At 43.0% G+C, this 20,252-nt stretch overlaps 5 protein-coding genes across 15 annotated transcripts in view; 2 read left to right on the forward strand and 3 right to left on the reverse strand.

Annotated features, from left to right (window-relative positions):
• The window catches only part of LOC134187479 (collagen alpha-1(XXV) chain-like), a 27,523-nt gene extending 17,325 nt beyond the window's left edge, over positions 1-10,198 (reverse strand). For 5 of the 11 annotated variants that reach the window (XM_062655605.1, XM_062655603.1, XM_062655602.1 and 2 more), the window contains exons 1-6: positions 9,866-10,198; positions 6,638-6,750; positions 6,468-6,581; positions 2,165-2,260; positions 2,027-2,107; positions 17-79 (exon numbers count right to left, since the gene is read on the reverse strand). In XM_062655605.1, the coding sequence (XP_062511589.1) occupies positions 17-79; positions 2,027-2,107; positions 2,165-2,260; positions 6,468-6,581; positions 6,638-6,750; positions 9,866-10,025 (627 nt within the window). In that variant the 5' untranslated portion in view covers positions 10,026-10,198. Of the gene's footprint in view, positions 1-16; positions 80-2,026; positions 2,108-2,164; positions 2,261-3,381; positions 3,440-5,913; positions 6,612-6,637; positions 6,882-9,865 lie in introns of those variants that run through there. The other 6 variants (XM_062655606.1, XM_062655609.1, XM_062655610.1 and 3 more) reach the window with 6 other exon arrangements.
• On the reverse strand, positions 7,729-8,816 carry LOC134186441 (uncharacterized). The gene has a single exon (XM_062654417.1). The coding sequence runs from the start codon at positions 8,814-8,816 to the stop codon at positions 8,052-8,054; it is 765 nt and encodes a 254-aa protein (XP_062510401.1). The 3' UTR covers positions 7,729-8,051.
• Positions 10,199-11,334: 1,136 nt separating the features above from the next.
• Positions 11,335-13,603, reverse strand: LOC134186536 (uncharacterized). Its single transcript, XM_062654527.1, has 2 exons — positions 13,480-13,603; positions 11,335-12,093 (listed from the first exon to the last, which is right to left on the reverse strand). The coding sequence occupies exons 1-2, from the start codon at positions 13,601-13,603 to the stop codon at positions 11,396-11,398; spliced, it is 822 nt and encodes a 273-aa protein (XP_062510511.1). The 3' UTR covers positions 11,335-11,395.
• Positions 13,586-17,956, forward strand: LOC134186539 (uncharacterized). The gene is given in 5 exon segments (XM_062654528.1): positions 13,586-13,995; positions 13,998-16,168; positions 16,328-16,512; positions 16,569-17,165; positions 17,168-17,956. Coding segments are annotated over 5 exon segments (3,822 nt in total). The 5' UTR covers positions 13,586-13,657; the 3' UTR covers positions 17,699-17,956.
• A 973-nt stretch (positions 17,957-18,929) lies between these two features.
• LOC134186377 (cyclin-dependent kinase inhibitor 1B-like) lies at positions 18,930-20,114 on the forward strand. Its single transcript, XM_062654333.1, has 2 exons — positions 18,930-19,535; positions 19,829-20,114. Exons 1-2 carry the CDS (start codon positions 18,998-19,000, stop codon positions 20,008-20,010), a joined length of 720 nt encoding a protein of 239 aa, XP_062510317.1. The 5' UTR covers positions 18,930-18,997; the 3' UTR covers positions 20,011-20,114.
• Positions 20,115-20,252: the final 138 nt, after the last annotated feature.

Consider the following 20,252-nt stretch of genomic DNA (forward strand, 5'->3'; position numbering starts at 1 on the left):
TTGAGCATACTCATACTGGAAGTCCATCAGCTCCCTTCTGACCATTCCTCCCTGGTTTACCATTTTGTCCAACGGTTCCCTTAACCAAAAACAACTGCTCAAACTACAGTTCATAACATCATTAGCATATCATGTCTATGTCTGCTTTATAATCTGAATACCAGTGTACTTTAATAATCAAAGTACATTACAGACAAATGCTGTTACAGTCACGATCCTACACAACTAGTGTAGCTTAGTCTAATGTCTCCCCCTGAACAAATTTCTAACCTCAACCTCAAGTGATAGCATTTATAAACACAGAAGTGCACTCCAAAGAAGCAGCCCAAAGCCAGCGTACAGAAAATTTAGTCTATAATATATCATAGTTAATCCATTTAATTGTAGATTTTATATTAGTAGCATTGACAGATAAAAGGTAGATTCATGGCTCTGTGTATCAACAGTGTCACACAATTATTCTCAGTATAGCTTAGTATGTTCCCAAATGTATAGTGTCATGCATATGTACACTGAAAGAGTACAATACAGAGGCAAAGTTACCAACTTTTTGAAACTTGGTGCTTGTGTTCCTTCCATAGCGTAACATATCAAACGTTTGTGCTTGCACAGCTAAACTGCTTGTCTACCATATTATTGTATCTAAAACCATATGCACTACATTGTATCTTTACACTTCTTACTGTCATCCCTTCCTCTCTTACCCCATTTCGCCTCAACATTAGATCACATATTTTGCAAATGTTTCACATAAATGCAACAGGTAGACTGTATGTTTACAAAAGAATATCATGCATACAATAACAATGATTCTGGCCGAAACCAATTGTGCACTCTACAGACAACCTTTTATAAATTGATTTCATGTAAAGTTTTGCCTAAATAGCGACCACTCCTAGCAATTGTTCTGACACAAACCAGTAACTTCTTAGAATCAATTGTAGAAAAAGACAAAATGTTTATTGAGTTGTGTAATAATAAATTATGCAAACAAATCACTCCCTAATCATCAGTCAAATGTGCCACAGCTTTGTACAATTAACAGTTAAACACATCTTTAAATAACATTTGGACAGTCACACCTTAACTGCTAATGCCTTCCAAAAATGGATGCAAATAACTGAGAAAAATAACACTAACTTATATTACTAATAAATACAGCAGCAAAAATGTTATCATATTTATGACTTCTAACCAATCAAACAAACAGTAAGCCGAGTGGAATATAACGGTCGATCATCAGTCATTGACCGACCAACTGGTGTTCATGACTGACCATAATTTTGCTTTGATCGGACATACCTACATGATTGGTTAAGGCATAGTACGCTGATCAAGGGCACGTTGCAACAAACAATTTATTTGATCTTGCCTGCTGCTTCCGTCAGTAGTCTGGACTTTGGTTCGCTGATTCCTTACCATCGGCTCCGTGCAATAGATTTAGCTTGCTCATCTCTTGATCAGTTCATGTCATTACTGTAACCTTCACTTAACTTTTAACTGTTCATATCATTACTCTAACCCGTCGTCATCATGATCAATGCAATAAAACAACAAAAAACAAGCAAAATCTTATGTTTACATTTTGATAGCAATTAAATACAGAAGTGAATACGATGCAACAAATAAAGAAATTGAACTAAATGTTGATGACAATAATTACAAGAAATTTTTGTGAAATCAAACGAGAATGGATACCCAAAATTTGAAACGTCAGGTCAACATATTTTGCTACAGCACGATGTCCAGCCAAAAATTTTGCCTTATATTCCACTCTGGTACTAAGCGTTCATTGTATAATGATTATTATGTATCAATGTAATGTATTTCATTCATACCTTGCAAAGCACAGTTTCCCAAAAAATATTTAATTGAAAGTAAAAACAAATTAATTAAGCCAAAATGTCAAATTTGCTAAGCACACATTTCTACATAAAACAAAAGCATTAATTTGATGATACGGATGCATAAATAGTATTAGTTGTATAGGTCAAAAGCTATTTAAATTGTAATTTGTAACTAATACATTAAATCCTTGTGGACCACGTTCACCCTTATGTCCTTTTGTTCCATTATAACCTGGAAGGCCTGGTAAACCACCTGTCCCCTAATTAGAAAATAGAAGAATAATGGAAGTTCACACTCATCATAACTTATGACTGACATTGACTCCTGGTTTTCCTGGAAGTCCTCGCATTAAGACAAGAGCACTCCCTGGAGGACCAGGCAGTCCCATCGTGCCATCTCTACCAGGTCGACCCTAGACAAATTATACAGTTTGTTATTGTTAATATTTCATCTCTCATATAAAACTAAATGATCTAAATATAGTAGTACACAATAATATAGACATGATTTATTGCTACACACACACACACACACACACACACACACACACACACACACACACACACACACACACACACACACACACACACACACACACACACACACAAGTACACACACACACACACACACACACACACACACACACACACACACACACACACAAACACAAGTACACACACACACACACACACACAAGTACACACACACACACACACACACACACACACACACACACACACACACACACACACACACACAAACACAAGTACACACACACACACACACACACACACACACACACACACACACACACACGCACAAACACACATAGTGGTGGTGGAGTGAGTGGTCGACACGACCAAACTCATTTATGGCTTTGCTTGTGTCTCCGAAGACCAATGCGTGAAGTGCAGGAGCATCCACAAACTTCGCATGTAAAGTTCCGACTCTTAGAGATCGTCTTTCGTTCCTGCCTTTTTTGGTTGGAGTGTTTTCAAACATTGGTCTTCAAAATGATCTAGAGATTTCTTGCAATAAGATCTCCACAGAGATCTGTCTGATGCATAGCTTTCCCAGTTGGATATATCAATATTACAAGATTTCAAATTGGATTTCAATGTGTCTTTAAAGCACAATTTCTGACCACCTGCTGTTCTAGAACCTTCCTTCAGCTGAACACAAAACACTGCCCTTGGGATTCTATTATCCTTCATTCGAACATGATGACCACACCATTGAAGTTGAGCTTGTATTAGTAGAACCTCAATTCCAGGAATGTTGCATTTCTTCAGAACCTCGGTATTGGGTATCATGTCTTGCCATTTTATATTTCTAATTTTGCAAAGACATCGCATGTGAAATTGGTCAAGCTGTTTAATGGGTCTTCTATATAATGTCCAAGTCTGCACACACACACACACACACACACACACACACACACACACACACACACACACACACACACACACACACACACACACACACACAAGCTCAACAAGTGCAAGTTCAATACTAAAGTAAACAACGTTTTACATTGAGACTGTTCAGTAAACTTCAATGTTCAATGTTCAAACTTTAATAGAAGGTAGGACTAAAGAAACAAATTATCTGTATCTATTTTTATCACCACCATAGCAGTGCAGTCAGACACATGCAACCTTTATTACTCAAAACTACACAAGCACAGAATACAGTTAAGTGTGCTACTATAGTACAATGTATGCACATATGTTCATTTATTTGTGTTGAACCGTCACCATGTCACCAAATTTGGGGACAGTCATTGGTCCACTATCAGATCTCCTAAAATACAAAATTCTGAAAAACACTTCTGCTAGACTGATGCTCTGGCAACGCAAGGTTTCCTGTTTCTGTCCCGCTACAGTATACTGTACTGTTGCATACAGTATGCAGCATCTATAGCTAGATAGTAAATCTAATGAGGACACACGGTGCAATCAGCCAGATAGAAGTCGACAGTGTACATTATATGTTATATGCAAAGTGCAGATTTGGACAATCCATGGATTGCCTGTACAAGGGCCATACCCAGGCATTAGGCAGCTGACTTTAGGGGCTTGGCACTGTACAAATCCCAAGCTTTAAAATAGTGAGTGTATATCACGGTATGTAAAAATAGCACAAATTGCCTGTTGTAGAACATAACTTATTATCGGAACAGTTTCATGCATGTTGTGTATGTGGGTCACTTTCAAAGTATAGACATTATTGACTAGCGCCCAGCTTCACAGCGTGCGCTGAACAAATCTGCTCTCTAAGTTCGGGATTCCGAGGCTGCCTCCCCTGAATTATGAAGCTGGGTACGGTCTTGTGTATAAAACATGGATCGCCAATACAAACCATGCATACTGAACCCTAACCCTGACTCTAGCACTAACCCTGCCTCTAACCCTAACCCTGACTCTAACCCCAACCCAGGCAACCCTAACCCTGACTCTCAACTAAACTAAATGGAAAAACTAGACAAGGTTTGTCCATATCCGCGCTTGACACATGATGCATACATACAAACACTGTTATTATTACAGACAGACACTTAACAAGGGCAGATTTAGAGAAAGTTTGGGGTGGTCTGCAGAACCAAAATCAGCGAGGCTCGATCTAGTGACCGTAAAACTAAAGTCCGTTCCAGAATTAAAGTCAGTTGTGGCTTTGGGAGTGGCTTAGGATACCTAACACCCTAAAATATACCAGATGCCCTATTGTTATAGCAATCACTTACGATGTCTCGTTACCGCTGTTGAAATACCGTAATACCTAGATACCTTGCCAGTAAACTATGCAAAACAAGCCGACAGTGCTGTAGAAAGCAATAGAGAGTGATTGATGGTGGCTATACCTAGTGTGTGGCTTACATTCTCAAACTGTTTCTAGTTACTATTTAGGACAGCATACCAATCTAATTACAGTAGGTATGCAATTAGAACAATACATGATTGACAAGACTTTTACCGAAAGCATCACATATCTCTGCTTATCTCTGGTGTAATGCATCCTACAAACGAGAGGCGTCCATAATTGACTAAAGCAAACATAGAGTTTTCCAATGATACCTGTATGACCTCAGTCTGTTCTTATAAAGTTAAGCGTCAGCAGCCCACTTTCGCACAACTGACTTTACTTCTGGAATGGACTTTAAGAATCTATTAAGATTTTACACTGGCAGGTTTATAATCAATAAAAAAACAATAAAAAGTTGGTACTGTATGTAAATTGCATCAATCACATAGACATCTATACAGATCCTACATGGCCATTTCATAAACCAACTAAAGACCTTTTAGAAGTCCTGAATTCACCCTACACTCATGTATCTAGGGTTAGATAGAGTCTGTAAAGCGTCAAAGAGTTCAGGAAGTTCACTCAGAGGCTTTCTTAGTTCTACAGTAATAGATACTTTGTACAGACATGGACATAATTATGATGCACACCCTGAGCATGTGGCTTAGATTAACAAATTACTGGACTTTCGCAGACATTGCAAGTACATGCTGTCCGCAAATAACGCTATTAATTCTCTGAGAGAAACAGAACCGATGACTCGACAGCTAAGTGTCTAAAAGTCTCGAAATACAGATAGGTAAACCTGAACGGAATCTGATGACTCAACCGTTAACTACTAACACGAGTCGTTATAAATAGATGGTGTGCACGTGCAAATCACATGCACTTGTCAAAACTGTCAGTCTGTAGTGTGCACGTGCAAGCTAAATTTAGTAGAACAGTTTATGACTTCTACTACATCAACAGTTCTTGGCTTGTAGCACAAAGTCACGACACATGCATGATCTACAGTGACGGCTGCATTTTTTAGTAAATAAAACAAGTCATAATGGTGAGGTAATGGGTGCCATCCGCATGTCTGAGATTGCAGGTAATGTGTGACCTGTTGAGATACATGACTGCTTCTTGCTGTCAGTTCAACCAGTAAATTCGAAAATTAATAATCAAAATCGTTTTCAAAAGCTTCTAAACAATAAAATGACTTTGTTTATGTCAGAAGACATACTCAAAGATTAATAGAGACTACACGTTTCGGTTTACTTGCATATTGTGAGTCTATTCTCATCTGCTCTTGTGACGTCACATGAACGGTTTGGACATGGTAATGCATGGCAGCGATGGTTAGTCTGGTCATTCTCTTAATCTTTTTGCTGCTACACGTTGCCAAAGCGTCCAATCAGAACAATATAAATACCCAAATAGCATGATTTGATGTAGAATCAGTGTGTGAGCAGGTATATTCATAAATCCGCAATGTACTGCTGATTTCCATGCCTCAGCTGTTATGGGGTGGCTCCATAATTATGCCCATGCTGTAATTGTGAGCGTGGATGAATGTTAAAAACAAATAAATACATGTCTTGCTCGTTCCAATGATGTGATTCCGTTTGTCAGATTTGTTAGAATATTTCACGTGGATATTCAAACATCCGGGCTACTTTGGCGTCAATGGTCACTCTGCCACAAATGTTCTGTTCAATGTTTGGCAACAAAAATCAGTTGGACACCCCTCAATACGTTAGCTACAACAGTGTCCGACAATTTCATTGATATCCATCGACTTTAGTATGGCTCAGGTTTACACAGTTACATACAGAGGTTCCTGGTGAGCCTGGAAGGCCTGGCTGACCTCGAACCCCCGGCTCTCCTGGCAATCCAGGAATTCCAGCGATTCCTGGGGGCCCACGTGGACCCGAAATGATGAGTTGCTACAAAAAGACATGAACACATTAGCTTTGTTGTTTGATGGTCCGTCAAAGAGTACCTGCGAAGAAACGGTAAAAACTACAACAAGAATGCAAGAAGCAAAAAGAAAGACTCCTCGTCTGCTGTCCATCATGCCAGAGCCGCTCTGCATCATGCGATGACCCCGGACACCTAAACAAAGCGCAGCTATAAATCCTTGAATACCCAGACTTTCGGCCGCGACGTCTTCTTTGGATTTTGGACTTTGTCGCAGTCGCGGGCCTTTGCCGCCCCGGTCAATGACCAGTTACTCATTTATACTCCTGAGTAGAAAGAGGCAATTGTGTGAGTTTCTTGCCCAAGGAAATTATGCCATGCCTTTAGGTTGCTACACCGCGTGCGCTACCTGTCACGTGTGTACATGTAGTCCATATGGTTTCACACGTGTGGCAAGGTCCCGGATATATATATATATATATATATATATATATATATATATATATATATATATATATATATATATATATATACTAGTATACATGGCCCGTCCTTCTTACGGGCAAGATACTGTAGTGTAAAGATAGGTCTGTGGACACGTCACGTGCAATCTTTGTGGCGAGGTCCCGGATATGCTGAATGAATTCGAATCTTGCTCTTTGCGCTTGTTTCGATAGAAATCGACACACTCCCCATGTAGCGCTTGCTGCAGAAAACGTGTAGGTTGGATTCGGTGCAAATGTAATCAGAATTTGGAGAGAAACGCAAGCGATAGAAGAGTAAGTTTCGTCGGCAAGAGATATTCGATCGCTCGAAGCTTTGCGAAGGACGGCGATGCATAGGGTCTACACGGGACTGGTGTGGGCGTGTGTTCGAATGAGCTGCAATGTGTAGCGTTTGCGTCGTCGAGAAATTTTACGCGTGGGTCGATCCCTCGAGAGGGGACTCGGTGCATTATTTTTTGTATTTTTTTTACGCAAACCTTTCTTTGTGCGTGCCGAGTGTGCGTGCCGATTTCGGTTGCGAACGGACAAAAGACGTGGCCGCCAAACGCGAACATACATACATACACACACACAGACAGACAATTTGAGCTTTATATATTAGATATATTATATTTTTATAAACTAACCCAAAACCAACTCAACCCCCCCCCCCCCACTCTACAAAAAGTCTAGAACGTCATCAGAGCAATCTACAGACAATCTCTCTAGAATTATCTTTGCATTATACAACCAGAGTTTAATAGAAAGCCGTTGGTGGAAATAGGACGTGGCCTGGCTCATTGTGAGGTTACTGTGAAATGTTGTTCTTCTGCAGATTGATTTTAAAATCTGGAGACTAGACGGCGACCACAAGCCCAGACTTTCAACAACTAGCGGATAAAACACACCTCCATTCTCACTAACAATGTCTTTATATGAGCTGTCTTTCTCTCTTTCTCCAGCTTCTGCCGCAACCCCTGCTTGACAAGCTGCCTTTACCATATATGTTGGTTAAAGAAAATTTCTTACTCTGATGTCAAAGTAAGTCGGTCGCCCTCTCTCAAAATCTGGATGGTATACATCTCCTGGTCTTGCATTCGAGTCACCACAAAGCCGTTGTTCACGATGACAATTGGCATTATCAGATAATAGTGCTTCGAATACTATGTCAGCAAGAGCGTTGTGTCGTCTATTTCTCCAGTTTCCTTCTCCGCAACCCAGTAGATGGTCCCCATAACTGTCTAAAACCTGTCCACAAGAACAACGCTTTGAGCTTGGAGGAGGTGGGAAGAAAGCTATCCCCAACCATTTGCAAACAGCGATTATGAACTCCCTCTGGGGCATGGCAAGGCTGAGATTGGGGTTGGGTATTGCTCTTAGCCATGCTCCAGCGTGAGGAGCAGATATCGTGTCTAGTCGAGCACGATCTCTCAAACTTGCATTCTCTAAGATGGTTGTTGAAAGCTTGGTGTCCAGGAGACGTTGTAGATCACGTTGACTACTCGAGGTAAGATCAATGGTGTCAAGCGAGTCAGGCGCAAGACTTCGAATATGATCCTTAGCAGTAGACTCTCCAGGAAAAACACTAAAGTCAGGCGACGAATAATTACTATTGGGCACTGACTCCTCCAGAAGTGGCGTAGTTGGTAGAAGAGGAGAACATAATGACCGAACGGAGTTACAGCTGCCAATGAATGCAGAAGATGACATTCTCACCGCCTCTCGTAGGCCTAGTCCCCCTTGACGAACAGGCAATGAAGCCTGCAACCAAGACATGTCTGAGGTGGAACATCAAATGATGGCATCAAGATATATATATATATATATATATATATATATATATATATATATATATATATACAAGCTCCAACGCCCGGCTTCGCCCGGGGGGACAACACATGCCAGGTGCTTCTCCTTTCCACTCATAGCGCCGCAGTTGACACACACGTTTGTCATAGAGCCAATACAACACGGAAGTGGAGGAGAGACAGGTCGCATTTATAGGTAGAGATTATAGCAGAAAGTATCCAAATATGCCTTTGATGGTATCCTAGGTGATGTTGGCCATGAATGATTGCAGTGAATAAAAATGTCGCGTATACACTTACAATCGTATAGCACTCCCGGATATTGCGCTGTCCCGTTGAATGAAATAAAGTCACGTGCAGTTAGGCGAATCATCAGAGCAGAAATGGAAGTCTCATGCAGTACTCACCCGGATTATCCGTTCCCCGTATGACAGACAGACAGACAGACAGACACCTCTCCTTCATAGTATACAAGCTCCAATGCCCGGCTTCGCCCAGGGGACAACACCCGGGTAAAAGTTTAATCACACAAATTATTGATTTGCAGACACTGTTTGCTATTAGTGACAGACAGACAGTACAGACAGACACACAAACAGACAGACAGATCGCCTTTGTAGGTAGAGATTATAGCAGAAAGTATCTAAAAATGCGTTTGATGGTTGAAGAGGCAGAGGGGGTGTGGCCAGGTCACGTACAGTTTGTATAGAGAGATCTTTGTAGATTTCCAAACTCTCTGCTCTAGAGTGTTGGTTAGCATCCCTGTGCAAAAAAGGCTCCAATCACAGCACAAACCAATTACACTAACTTATGCCCTTGTCAGCGCAACCTGAGCCAGTCCGTCTGTTCGGAGGCATTGTAAAAACAACGAAAAATGTCGCCTAAACACTTGCAATCGTATAGCACTCCCAGATATTGCGCAGCTAGTAGACTGTAATGTTTTGGCGCAGTAGACTGTAATGTTTTGTCAGTAACCGTTTACTGTCACTAATTAGCCATGGTGTAAGTGCTTTTTACCGTTTAGTAGCGCTAGCAGCCAGACAGAATTCTCATTCATAGTTATATTCCGTTCAATTGCCGTCTCCAAAATCCCGTTGATTGGATTAGCGATTGGTTGAAGCCATTTCGACTTGGACGTTGCTGCCGTTGCGAGGAACAGGTGTATCGAACTTGGCATCTATTCGACACGTGTCCAGTTTCAAAAAATCCCGTTGATTGGATTATTGATCCTGTTGAAGCCATTTCGACAGTCCCGTTGCGGAGAACAGGTGTATCGAACCTGGCATCTATAATTTCGACGTGAATCCCGTAACGTGCAAGTCACGTGCAATACTTACCCGGATAATCCGTTCCCCGTATATAACGAATGCCGACTGTCGTCATTTCGACAGTCCCGCTGAACGTCGTCTGTTCGAAGACGTTGATGGCGTTTCGGGGAACAGGTGCATCAAACACGGCAGCTCTTCGACGGTCGTAGACTGGCAAACGGCTGTGAGCGTATTTTTTCAAGACCCGGATACCTGCAAAAATATCTTTCGTTTGCCAGCGTCGCCCGCGGTAAACGACACGCTCGGCGCGTACCGTCCGACGTCGGGAACGGGCAGTCTAAATTCGGCGGAGATACGACGCGCCGTTCCGGAGATATTCGCGCGCTAGCGGAAGCGAGCTTGATCGGCGGGAAATCGCGTCGTCGTGGGAGAAGTCAGGAAGACGATCACGGTCTCACTTTCGAGATTAATGAATTCGGCGTGCGCGAGCCAAATTCGGCCGAGATTGGACTCGCCGTCTTTGAGAAACGCTTGTACGGACGGACACACAGACAGACAGACAGACAGACGGAAGATCAAAAAGTACGACCAGGAGCTCTTGTCTGGAGGTTTTCGACCAACATTTGTGCCTATAGTCTTCGAACATTTTGGCTGTTGGGGAGAGAAAGCTGAAGACTATTTGAAGAAACTGTCACAGCTATCAAGAGACGAAGACGGAAAGCCAAATGCATCAACCTTCAAGACATACTGGAGATCTGTGTTCTCTGTGTGTCTACAACGATCAAATGCTAGAGTGATTGACAGAAAAATAAAGAAGATTGTTTCAAGAGACAGCAACATAAACATAAATAGTTGTAGGTAGAACCAAGCCCTATTGGCTTGGGTAGTATTTAGTTGCTTTGCTTAGATGGTGTATAATAGTTCAATGTTTGAAAATATATGTATTGACAGACAGACAGACAGACAGACAGACACCTCTTCTTTATATATATATATATATATATATATATATATATATATATATATATATATATATATAGATAGATAGATAGATAGATAGATAGATTTTATTGAATAATTTCTTTCTCTAGCACAAAAGACTAATGAAAACTGCTGTCTATTCTAATGAACGTAAGACTGAACGTCTGTGAAAGCAAGGTCAAGCGAAGAAAAAGCATAAATTAGTCTTTCCAGCTTCCTTATAGATAGATAGATAGATAGATTTTATTGAATAATTTCTTTCTCTAGCACAAAAGACTAATGAAAACTGCTGTCTATTCTAATGAACGTAAGACTGAACGTCTGTGAAAGCAAGGTCAAGCGAAGAAAAAGCATAAATTAGTCTTTCCAGCTTCCTTAGAATAACTTTAGCATTGCCTTTCTGAAGTGCAACGCTAATCCGGCGTCTAGACACTGACATAAAATCCTTTTTGTTGTATTGACCATATTCATCCTTGGAGCGATCCCCTAGGGACTTGAGAAAGTTAATGGCTTCCTTGCCCCATCTCCCAAAATGTTCATGTACCAAGGGGATGACATCTGGACGTTGTCCTCCTGGATGGTGAAATTGCTTGTACTTCTCTTTCTTGTGTTGTTCTCGAACAAGGGAGGCATGGCCAGTCACTTTAGCACTAGAGCTAACCACCTCCTTGTTGTAGGGATGAGCTAGCGAGACATCTATCTCAGCATTGGTCAAGCTACCTGAGTCAAAGGTCACAATATCCGGGCGACCAAGGCTGTCGACATAGAGGTTGCGCACTTCCTTCTTGTGGAGAACATCAGCTGAATTTAGACACCTGCACCAGGCCGAGACAATGAAGTCGTGCTGCCAAATTGGGCCACCGTGACGCTTGCATGTCAAGAGGTGGTATGCACCTTCGTCTACTGTAGCTCCACAATCACAGGTGACTGCCCATTGACCAAATATAGATAGATAGATAGATAGATAGATAGACTCTTGATACTTCGCCTGGGTGCCTGCAATCAAAAATAAAGAACATCAAAAAGACGATTACGGAATCATCAAATAATCGTCATTTGTCACATCTTACCTCCCTGTCTGTACAAGGTCAAGCGGCTCGATTCAAGGACGTGGAAGCTGAGCACTTTGCCTTGTCCCTAAAATCTCTACCCGATGACTTGTTCAAATGGGCAATAAATGGGCTCCAGGACACCCTCCCATCAGCAACCAACTTACAGTTGTGGAAGAAAATTTCGTGCAATCAATGTCCTCTCTGTCACCAACCCCAATCGCTGTGCCACGTGCTAAATGCATGTCCCAGTCTACTTGATCGAGGTTTGTACAAACAGAGACACGACAATACGCTGAGACTATTTGTGGACTTTCTAAAACGTCATCTTAGTCAACAGTTTTCCATAGTAGCCGACCTACCAGAATCAGTATACAATTTTCCTGTCGATATAACCTGTACCTGCCTTCGTCCAGACATTGTTGTTTGGAATGCCGTCCTCAAAAAGGCCTGGATGCTTGAGCTGTCGGTCCCATTCGAAACAGTCGTGGAAGAAACGAAGGCCCGGAAAGAACGCCGCTATGCCCAACTTGTCAAAGATGCTAACCATCAGTATAAGACGGAGCTTTTGCATCTCTTGGTTGGGTCGAGAGGATTGATTTTTCCTGAAACTCGACGAGCAGTCTGCATGTTGTGCAAGCCTCTTCAACGCGACTTGGACGATCTGTTTCAAGCTGTCATTCATTCCACCCTGAAAGACTCTTTTCGATGCTGGTTGGCAAGAAGAGACAACATCTCTTAACTTAAAAGTGTTTTTTTTGTTGTTGTAATTTCTGCTTTTAATCATTTGTGATGTATAGTCTTCGACTGGACCTCTACATAGTACTCCAGAACTCTACTTCTGTTATAGTGCTACCAGTCCTGTAGACGCTTATTGTACTGTATCGTTCGGTATATTACAATAAAGGACCTTCCATAGATAGATAGATAGATATACGGGTATGTTTATGCGTAAATTATCTCCATACATGGCTATGCACTCACGTGCATGATATTTTTCACATTCGCTGTCGCTGTTGGCCTTGTTCGTTGATGTTGCGGACTACGCAATCGTGTGCACGTTCGTTATGGTCAAAAACGAGTGACTACGTCGTAAATGCTCTGCAATAGCCAGTCTCTCTTCATCCCAAACGCTCTTGCTGCGTCATAGCTAACTAGTATCCGCAACGAAAAGAGTAGCTGCTCATACCGAGGTGGGAGTTCACAGATGCGCTCTGCCCGCGTGCCTACCATTGATGGTCACTTCTGTGCTTGTGTTTATTGTTTAGTAGAAGATGAGTGTCAAATCGGTCGGCAGCCGAAACCGCCGGTCGTCGACGACTGTCAGCCATACCTCTCTGCACAATCGGCGTGTTACCTGGGCGGACAACCTCGAGCTGATCAAAGGTGTCAGCGAGAACCGTTTCATTGGCGCTCTTGAAGGGCCGGAACTCGATCACATCAAGTAGAGTGAACATCTGGTGGTCGAGGAGACGAAGCGGATGCCCTTTCTTCTGCGTTTCAAGGTCGTGATGTTTGGTGTAGCATTGGGTCTCTCCGGGAAGTCGTTGATGTGGAAGACGCTCTCGATCAGCGGCGCTATGATGCAGTTTAATAATTCCGTTGAAGAGCATCTCTACCGGGTGGACGCCACGACCGTTTTGAACGAGATCTACTGGTTTGTGGGCATTGTTGTCTTGTTGCTCTGTGCCATGTTCTACACCATGAAGTTGATCAAGTGGCGAGGAGGTGTGTATAGAGAGTTCTTTCATCCTGTAAGGGTAAACTTTTTCTTTGCTCCTTTTGCATCAGCATGTTGTTGCTGCTTGCCACACCCAAACGATGGGCACCGGGTGGGATCACTGTGAGGGGAACTGCTATGGAGGTTATGTTCTTTGTAGCCATGATGCCGTATTTTTTGTTGGATTTATATTTGTATGGAGCATGGATGTATAGTCGAAAGAGAAGTCTTCGATCGGGCAACCCGACGTATACATTGGCAGTAATCGGAAACTTTATTGGGGCAAGCCTGGCTGCTACTGTGGGGCAGTACGATATTGCGTTGGCTTTCTTTTCAATCGGATGTATATATTACTTGCTGGTGTTTATTTCAATCTATCAAGCGATTTCCCGTGATTTATTTCATCATTTAACTATTCCCAATATGACATATAATGAATTTTTGGAAGGAGTAGATAATTGCTACGAAGATGAAATAGCCAGGGAAGAAAATGAGAAAAAACACAGTTCTGACGATCGGGACAGTGTAAGTATCAAAAGTGATGACAGTTGTAATCATCGTAAGCATATATCAACTAGTCATGGTAATGATGCTGAACATCATGGACATAGTGACCAGCAGAGTGATCGTCACGAGCACTTAGATTATCAATCTCACCAGCGGCTTGGAGATTATCACGGGCATTCACGTGCAGACCATCACAGTCACCACTATGGACATGGAGAGCGTTCTAGCCATCATCATGGACATGGAGATCATCATAGTTGTGGACATTCAGACCATCACAGCCATCACCATCATGGACAAGACCATCACGGCCACCATCACCATCATGGATCAGATCGTCATGGCCATCACCGTCATGGGCAAGACCATCACGGCAATCATCACCATCATGGACATCATAGCCATCATCACGGACATGGAGACCACCATAGCCATCATCACGGACATGGAGACCACCATAGCCATCATCACGGACATGGAGACCACCATAACCATCATCACGGACATGGAGACCACCATAGCCATCATCACGGACATGGAGACCACCATAGCCATCATCATGGACATGCAGACCGCCATAGCCATCATCATGGACATGGAGACCACCATAGCCATCATCATGGACATGCAGACCGCCATAGCCATCATCATGGACATGGAGACCACCATAGCCATCATCATGGACATGCAGACCGCCATAGCCATCATCATGGACATGCAGATCACCATACCCATCACCATCATGGACATAGTGATCATCATCGTCATCATCATCATGGACACGGTGATGTTCACTACCATGGCCACCACAGTCATCATCATGGCTCTCATCGCAGGTATCAAGGAAATCGTCGGTATAATCGCTACAAGAAAAACTTATGTCACAGATGTGATGAAAGTGAGTGCTCACACACAGATGGGAAGCTAACTGATAGCAGTGATGAGATTCATGATCCTCTCAGCGATCACCATAACCAGCCATACAAGATAAGACTTAATCGGAGACACCGTCACACAAGCAAAAGTAGTGACCGTTGTTCAGGATGTGATAAAATTCAGAAGTGGCATGATGACGTGAAAGGTTCTACAGCAGATGAGGATTCACCCAAACAAGGTGTGACCGGAGAGACAACACCATTGCCTCAAACAGGTAATCATATTAATAAAGACAATCTTCAAGTAATTACGAAGGAACAGGTCACTGACGATGAGTTTGATCCCATGTCAGCATTCACTGGGAGTCGTGTAGATCTGAGTGTGGGAGATAACGAGGTGTTTGAGGAGGAGCCAGATTTAGGTGGCAAGGCATTGTGTGATTCTCAGACAAACAAGCAGCTGCTCACGGTGTCTTTAGATGAGACAGTATTATCTCAGGCTCTAAGTGTTATTACAGATGGAATAAAATCTGATCAGTCACATGTTCAGTCATCAGATCTGATTGATCCTACGTTTGATAGGATTTCTGGCATTGAGGCAAAAGCATCTGGCAACTCTTTGGGTGTGATAAAAAGTTACAGTCTTGATGAATGCAAGGTTTGTTTGGACTCATTGTGTCTTGTAGACAGTGAACAGGATTCGAGTTGTCGAGAGGTTATGACACGTCGGCATCCACCACTACTAAATGGTCGACAGACAGTTCATGAATTTGATTCAAGCAGCGTCACTCTCGATAACTGCAGTATCTGTAACGTGTCAAAGACAACAACAAGACCACAGTCACTTAAACTTTCATCTACTCCTGAAATTTCATCCAAGAACTACATTGCTTCTTTACTAAACTCTTCATTCCAAGCAAGTGATGCTTTGAAACAGCCTGAATCGCCAACTTGAAGAGGGCGATCACCGATGCGATCACCGACTTGAAAGCCAAGGTCACCAAGAAGAAAGACAAAATCACCACCTCAGAAGTTAGGAGTTTTTACTTTTAATCAACAGCCAGGACAACAATGGTCAGGACAATTGTTGGAATCGTCGATCGTGCAGTTGAGATCACCACCGCAAAAATCAGGGTCATCAATTCTGCCATCTGATTCAACAAAGCGGCACTCGGGATCACCAACCCGGCACTTGGGATCACCAACTCGGCTCTCAGGATCACCAACCCAAATTTTAGTGGTAGCAACTCAGCAGGAACTTCCAGTAACATCACAGTCTCAGCAGTCATCGATAAGAGCATTGCTCGAAAGAAAAGTTAGACCGAAAGTGTTACGAACCCAAGCTGCGATCCTCGATTAATGCTGTTGCTTATTGGTGATGCCACACTTTCACGGAACATGGCAGTAAAGGGTTCCGGGCTTCACACAGAGCAAGCAAATGCAACGAAACCTGGAATGAGTTCAGTACAGAACGGTACTGTAAAGCTAGTTATTCCTGCATCTCCTGTACTCGCTCGCAAGTCATCTGTATCAATGAAAAACAAGCCACCATCTCCAAAAGGTACTCCGTTGAAGCGAGTGCGAACAACTAGTATAAACTCTGATAGCTCGATCAGATTTGGTCAAAAGGACAAGGAACTGAAAGAGAAAGAACAAACCAAGTCTTCTGAGATAAAAGAAGGGAAGGTTAATGACCTGAAACATGCGAACTTGGCACTGCTTTTGTATCCAGACAATGGCAATCGTCCAGCTGATCATGAACACCACACTGGGAAGTTTCCTAATCTTCATCCGTCTATGCATCCTGTTTTGTTTCTCTTTGTGGCTCCACCTGCAGCAGCTGCTGTTGCCTGGTCTGAGATGCATGGTGATGTATTTGATTCTTTGTCAAAGGCTCTTTTCTTCGTTTCGCTCTTCATTTTTTTTTGTCCATTATTCGTCATTTGAGACTCTTTGTGAAAGACACCCCATTCTCTCTTAGCTACTGGGCATACACTTTTCCTATCGCTGCACTAGCTGTTGCTTCCATTGAATATGCCAGCGCTGGCACAGAGCCGATGATTGCTAAATATGTGGCATGGTTGCTGGTAGCTGTAGCGTCAGGGCTGATAGTGGTAGTGGCAGCAATTACAATATATCAGACTGTTGCTGGTGATGGAGTATTTCCAAATGATTATGTTGTTGGAGTTCGCGTGGAAGAATCAATATCAGATATAAGCTCTGTCGTATCAATGTCATCGTCAGAATGTGAATCAGATTCCCCTGGGTCCTGTTTGTCTCAAGGAGGCTCTTCCTTGTTGGAAAGACGAAGAAGAATGCGTCGAAAGATGTCACGAGATGTATACCAAGAACTAGAGATGCCAGTAAACAGCCTTTCTGCTAGCCCATCTCCACTGCCTCATAGAAGAAATGCTGCTGTGACTACAGTTTTCACAGAAACTGGAGTGTAGAGAATTATTGTGTACAGAAATAGTCTGGTTAACACCTCTAATTTTGAGTTTGTGTTTACTGGATGGTATGGTTTACTTTGCCGTTATATGCTAGAACTGGTATTACTAGATGATGAACAACATTGTACAGATTGATTTGATCTGCTGCTAGTCGGGTAACAGTAACTAGCCTGTTATACTTCTGATGTGGTCTATTTTTATACCCAGATCATGGTGTTTTCTAGTTAATTGAGTATATGAATAAACTGATGAGCGAGCTCTTGGAATCAGTAAACCAATGGACTTTGCAGCTGATCAAGCTATGAGTTTCTATTTTGAGAGTGAATCTTAGCTTCAATGTTTCCAATAAACACAACAATCTTCTGCCCATGCCAACCACAAAACAATTTTTTATTGCATCACCCAAGAGGCAAGGGTCACAGCGCATTCTCTACACAAGGACGTACAGTAGCTCCCGGATAAAAAGGCGTTTCCGCACACTCAGCATACACCTAAATAATGTTTAGCAAATCCGGCCCTAGCATAGACGCTAGCATCGAAATCCCAGCAAATTTGCAATTGTCACGTGCCATTCCCATTCATTTACTTTGTGCTAGTTTCACCAAATGATTCTAGTTGTACATGTCGAAACACTAATTTGCGAGAAGTTAGATCGTGAGTGTTGTAATTGTTCTCCGAATAGATATGGCAGAGGCTCGTTTGCTTTACAGCAGCGAAAACAATAATGGCACAGTGTACATACTTTATGTCTACTTGTCTCTCTGCATCACAAGCGTCATCGCTCATCAGCATGCTTTTGTTGACACGAGGTAGAGGCGTGATCACAAGGAAATGGATTGCCGTGCCTAGCTAGTTTCCTATCTAAAAAGCTATGAAGAATTTGTGTCTTAATATTAGCTAAAAATATCGGTTTTGTGTTACGTTAGAAGTTACTGTCATGATCTCGTCGTACTAGCTAATTAGTCCAGACTGGAATAATACGACAAGTAGACACGTATGACATCCAAAACATTTACTCTAGACTCTTCTGAGACCTCATAGAGCGCTTCGGTACATGTAGATGACACTTGGAAGTACTAACAGACCCAACCGCTGTGCTACCCCGTTTGGATGCACGTGACTTTTCGCTACCATGACGACAACGCCATTTTTCCCGCCAATCAAGGCGTGTCATTATACTCGACCAATCGGTGTCGTTGGCACTCCTCCATCCGATGACGCAACAATCACAAACTGCGTAGCAGGCCTGTTGGTGCCTGTCCGTTCTGTCGAGTGCTACATTTCTTCATCTCGCCGCCAATGGACAACCTCAAGGCCTCGTTACTACCGACTCAAGCACGCAAGTGTCTCTTTGGACAACCCGACCACAACGAGACTGATAAATATCTCAACAGTGAACTGGAAAAGATCAACGAACGTCACCGAGAAAGGTGGAACTTCGATTTCGATAGCGAGCAGCCCCTAGAGGGCAACTGGCAGTGGGAAAAAGTCGAGCCAGAAATGACAACCACCGTCCAGACCGCTGAACGTATACAGATGGGAGAAAGCGTGGGGACGGCGAGCGCTGGAGCCTGTGGTGCTAGACCACTTACTCGCGTTGAGAAACGCGCTTCTAGGACACGACAATCGAGGCGAGTCGAGGAGGAGGCGACAGAGACAGAAAGAGACGCTCTGGGCCTTGCGTCTCGTCTGTTGGGAGAAAAGGCGACGTCTGATAGGGAAACGACTGGCACTGCAACAACTGCATCGCCATCCAAGCGGACCGAGACTGCGCACACTGTCGCAGAGAGCTCACTGAGACAGTCGCCGCGCAGGAAAGCCAGGAGAGAGATAGCAGGTTGGGTTTTTGTCGTGCGCGTGCGGTGTTTTCCTTTGTCTTTGGGTTGGTTTCGTCGCGGTGCGTGCCACTGTCGATGTGAGCGCAGATGGCGGATGGATATTTGGTGAGGTAACACTTGCTACACTAACGTCTCCAGTCGTGTCACGACGCTTGGACATGGCTTGCACCATCTGCACGGCGACACGTCGCCTCAAAATAACCGCAACGTTGGCGCGTCGCGAATTAGCACACTCGCCTGGTCACGTGCACCTCACACGTCTCTCACGGTCACGTGATTGTCTTTTTTTCAGATTACTATTCGGTCAGAAAGCGGTATTCCAGCTCTTCGGATATGCCGAAGCAGGACACGTCGTCAAAGAAAAAGGCGAACCAAACGCCAACCAGACAAAGCAAACGACTGTCGGAGAAGAAACGTCGAGACGCAAGGCCCAGGTCGCTGAGCTTCGAATCATGTTCACCAACGAGTTGTTGACGTCGTTTGCAAAGAGTTCCCGCGTGTATAACTTGTTTTATTTGACAGAGATTTTTCGTAGGTGGTTTGAGAGTAGTAAATTAGCTTCTAGCCATTGTGTGGCATACCTTGTGTACTGGCTATGTATTTGACCTTGCTCAAGACAAGTGCTATGTCTAAAGTAGCATGTATGTCACACAGAGCAGTGGATAATTGGAAACCTGTTTCACATAAAATTTGTGTAATGCCACACTTTCAATAGT

Source organism: Corticium candelabrum, chromosome 11, assembly GCF_963422355.1.
Source record: "Corticium candelabrum chromosome 11, ooCorCand1.1, whole genome shotgun sequence".
Lineage (NCBI taxonomy): Eukaryota > Metazoa > Porifera > Homoscleromorpha > Homosclerophorida > Plakinidae > Corticium > Corticium candelabrum.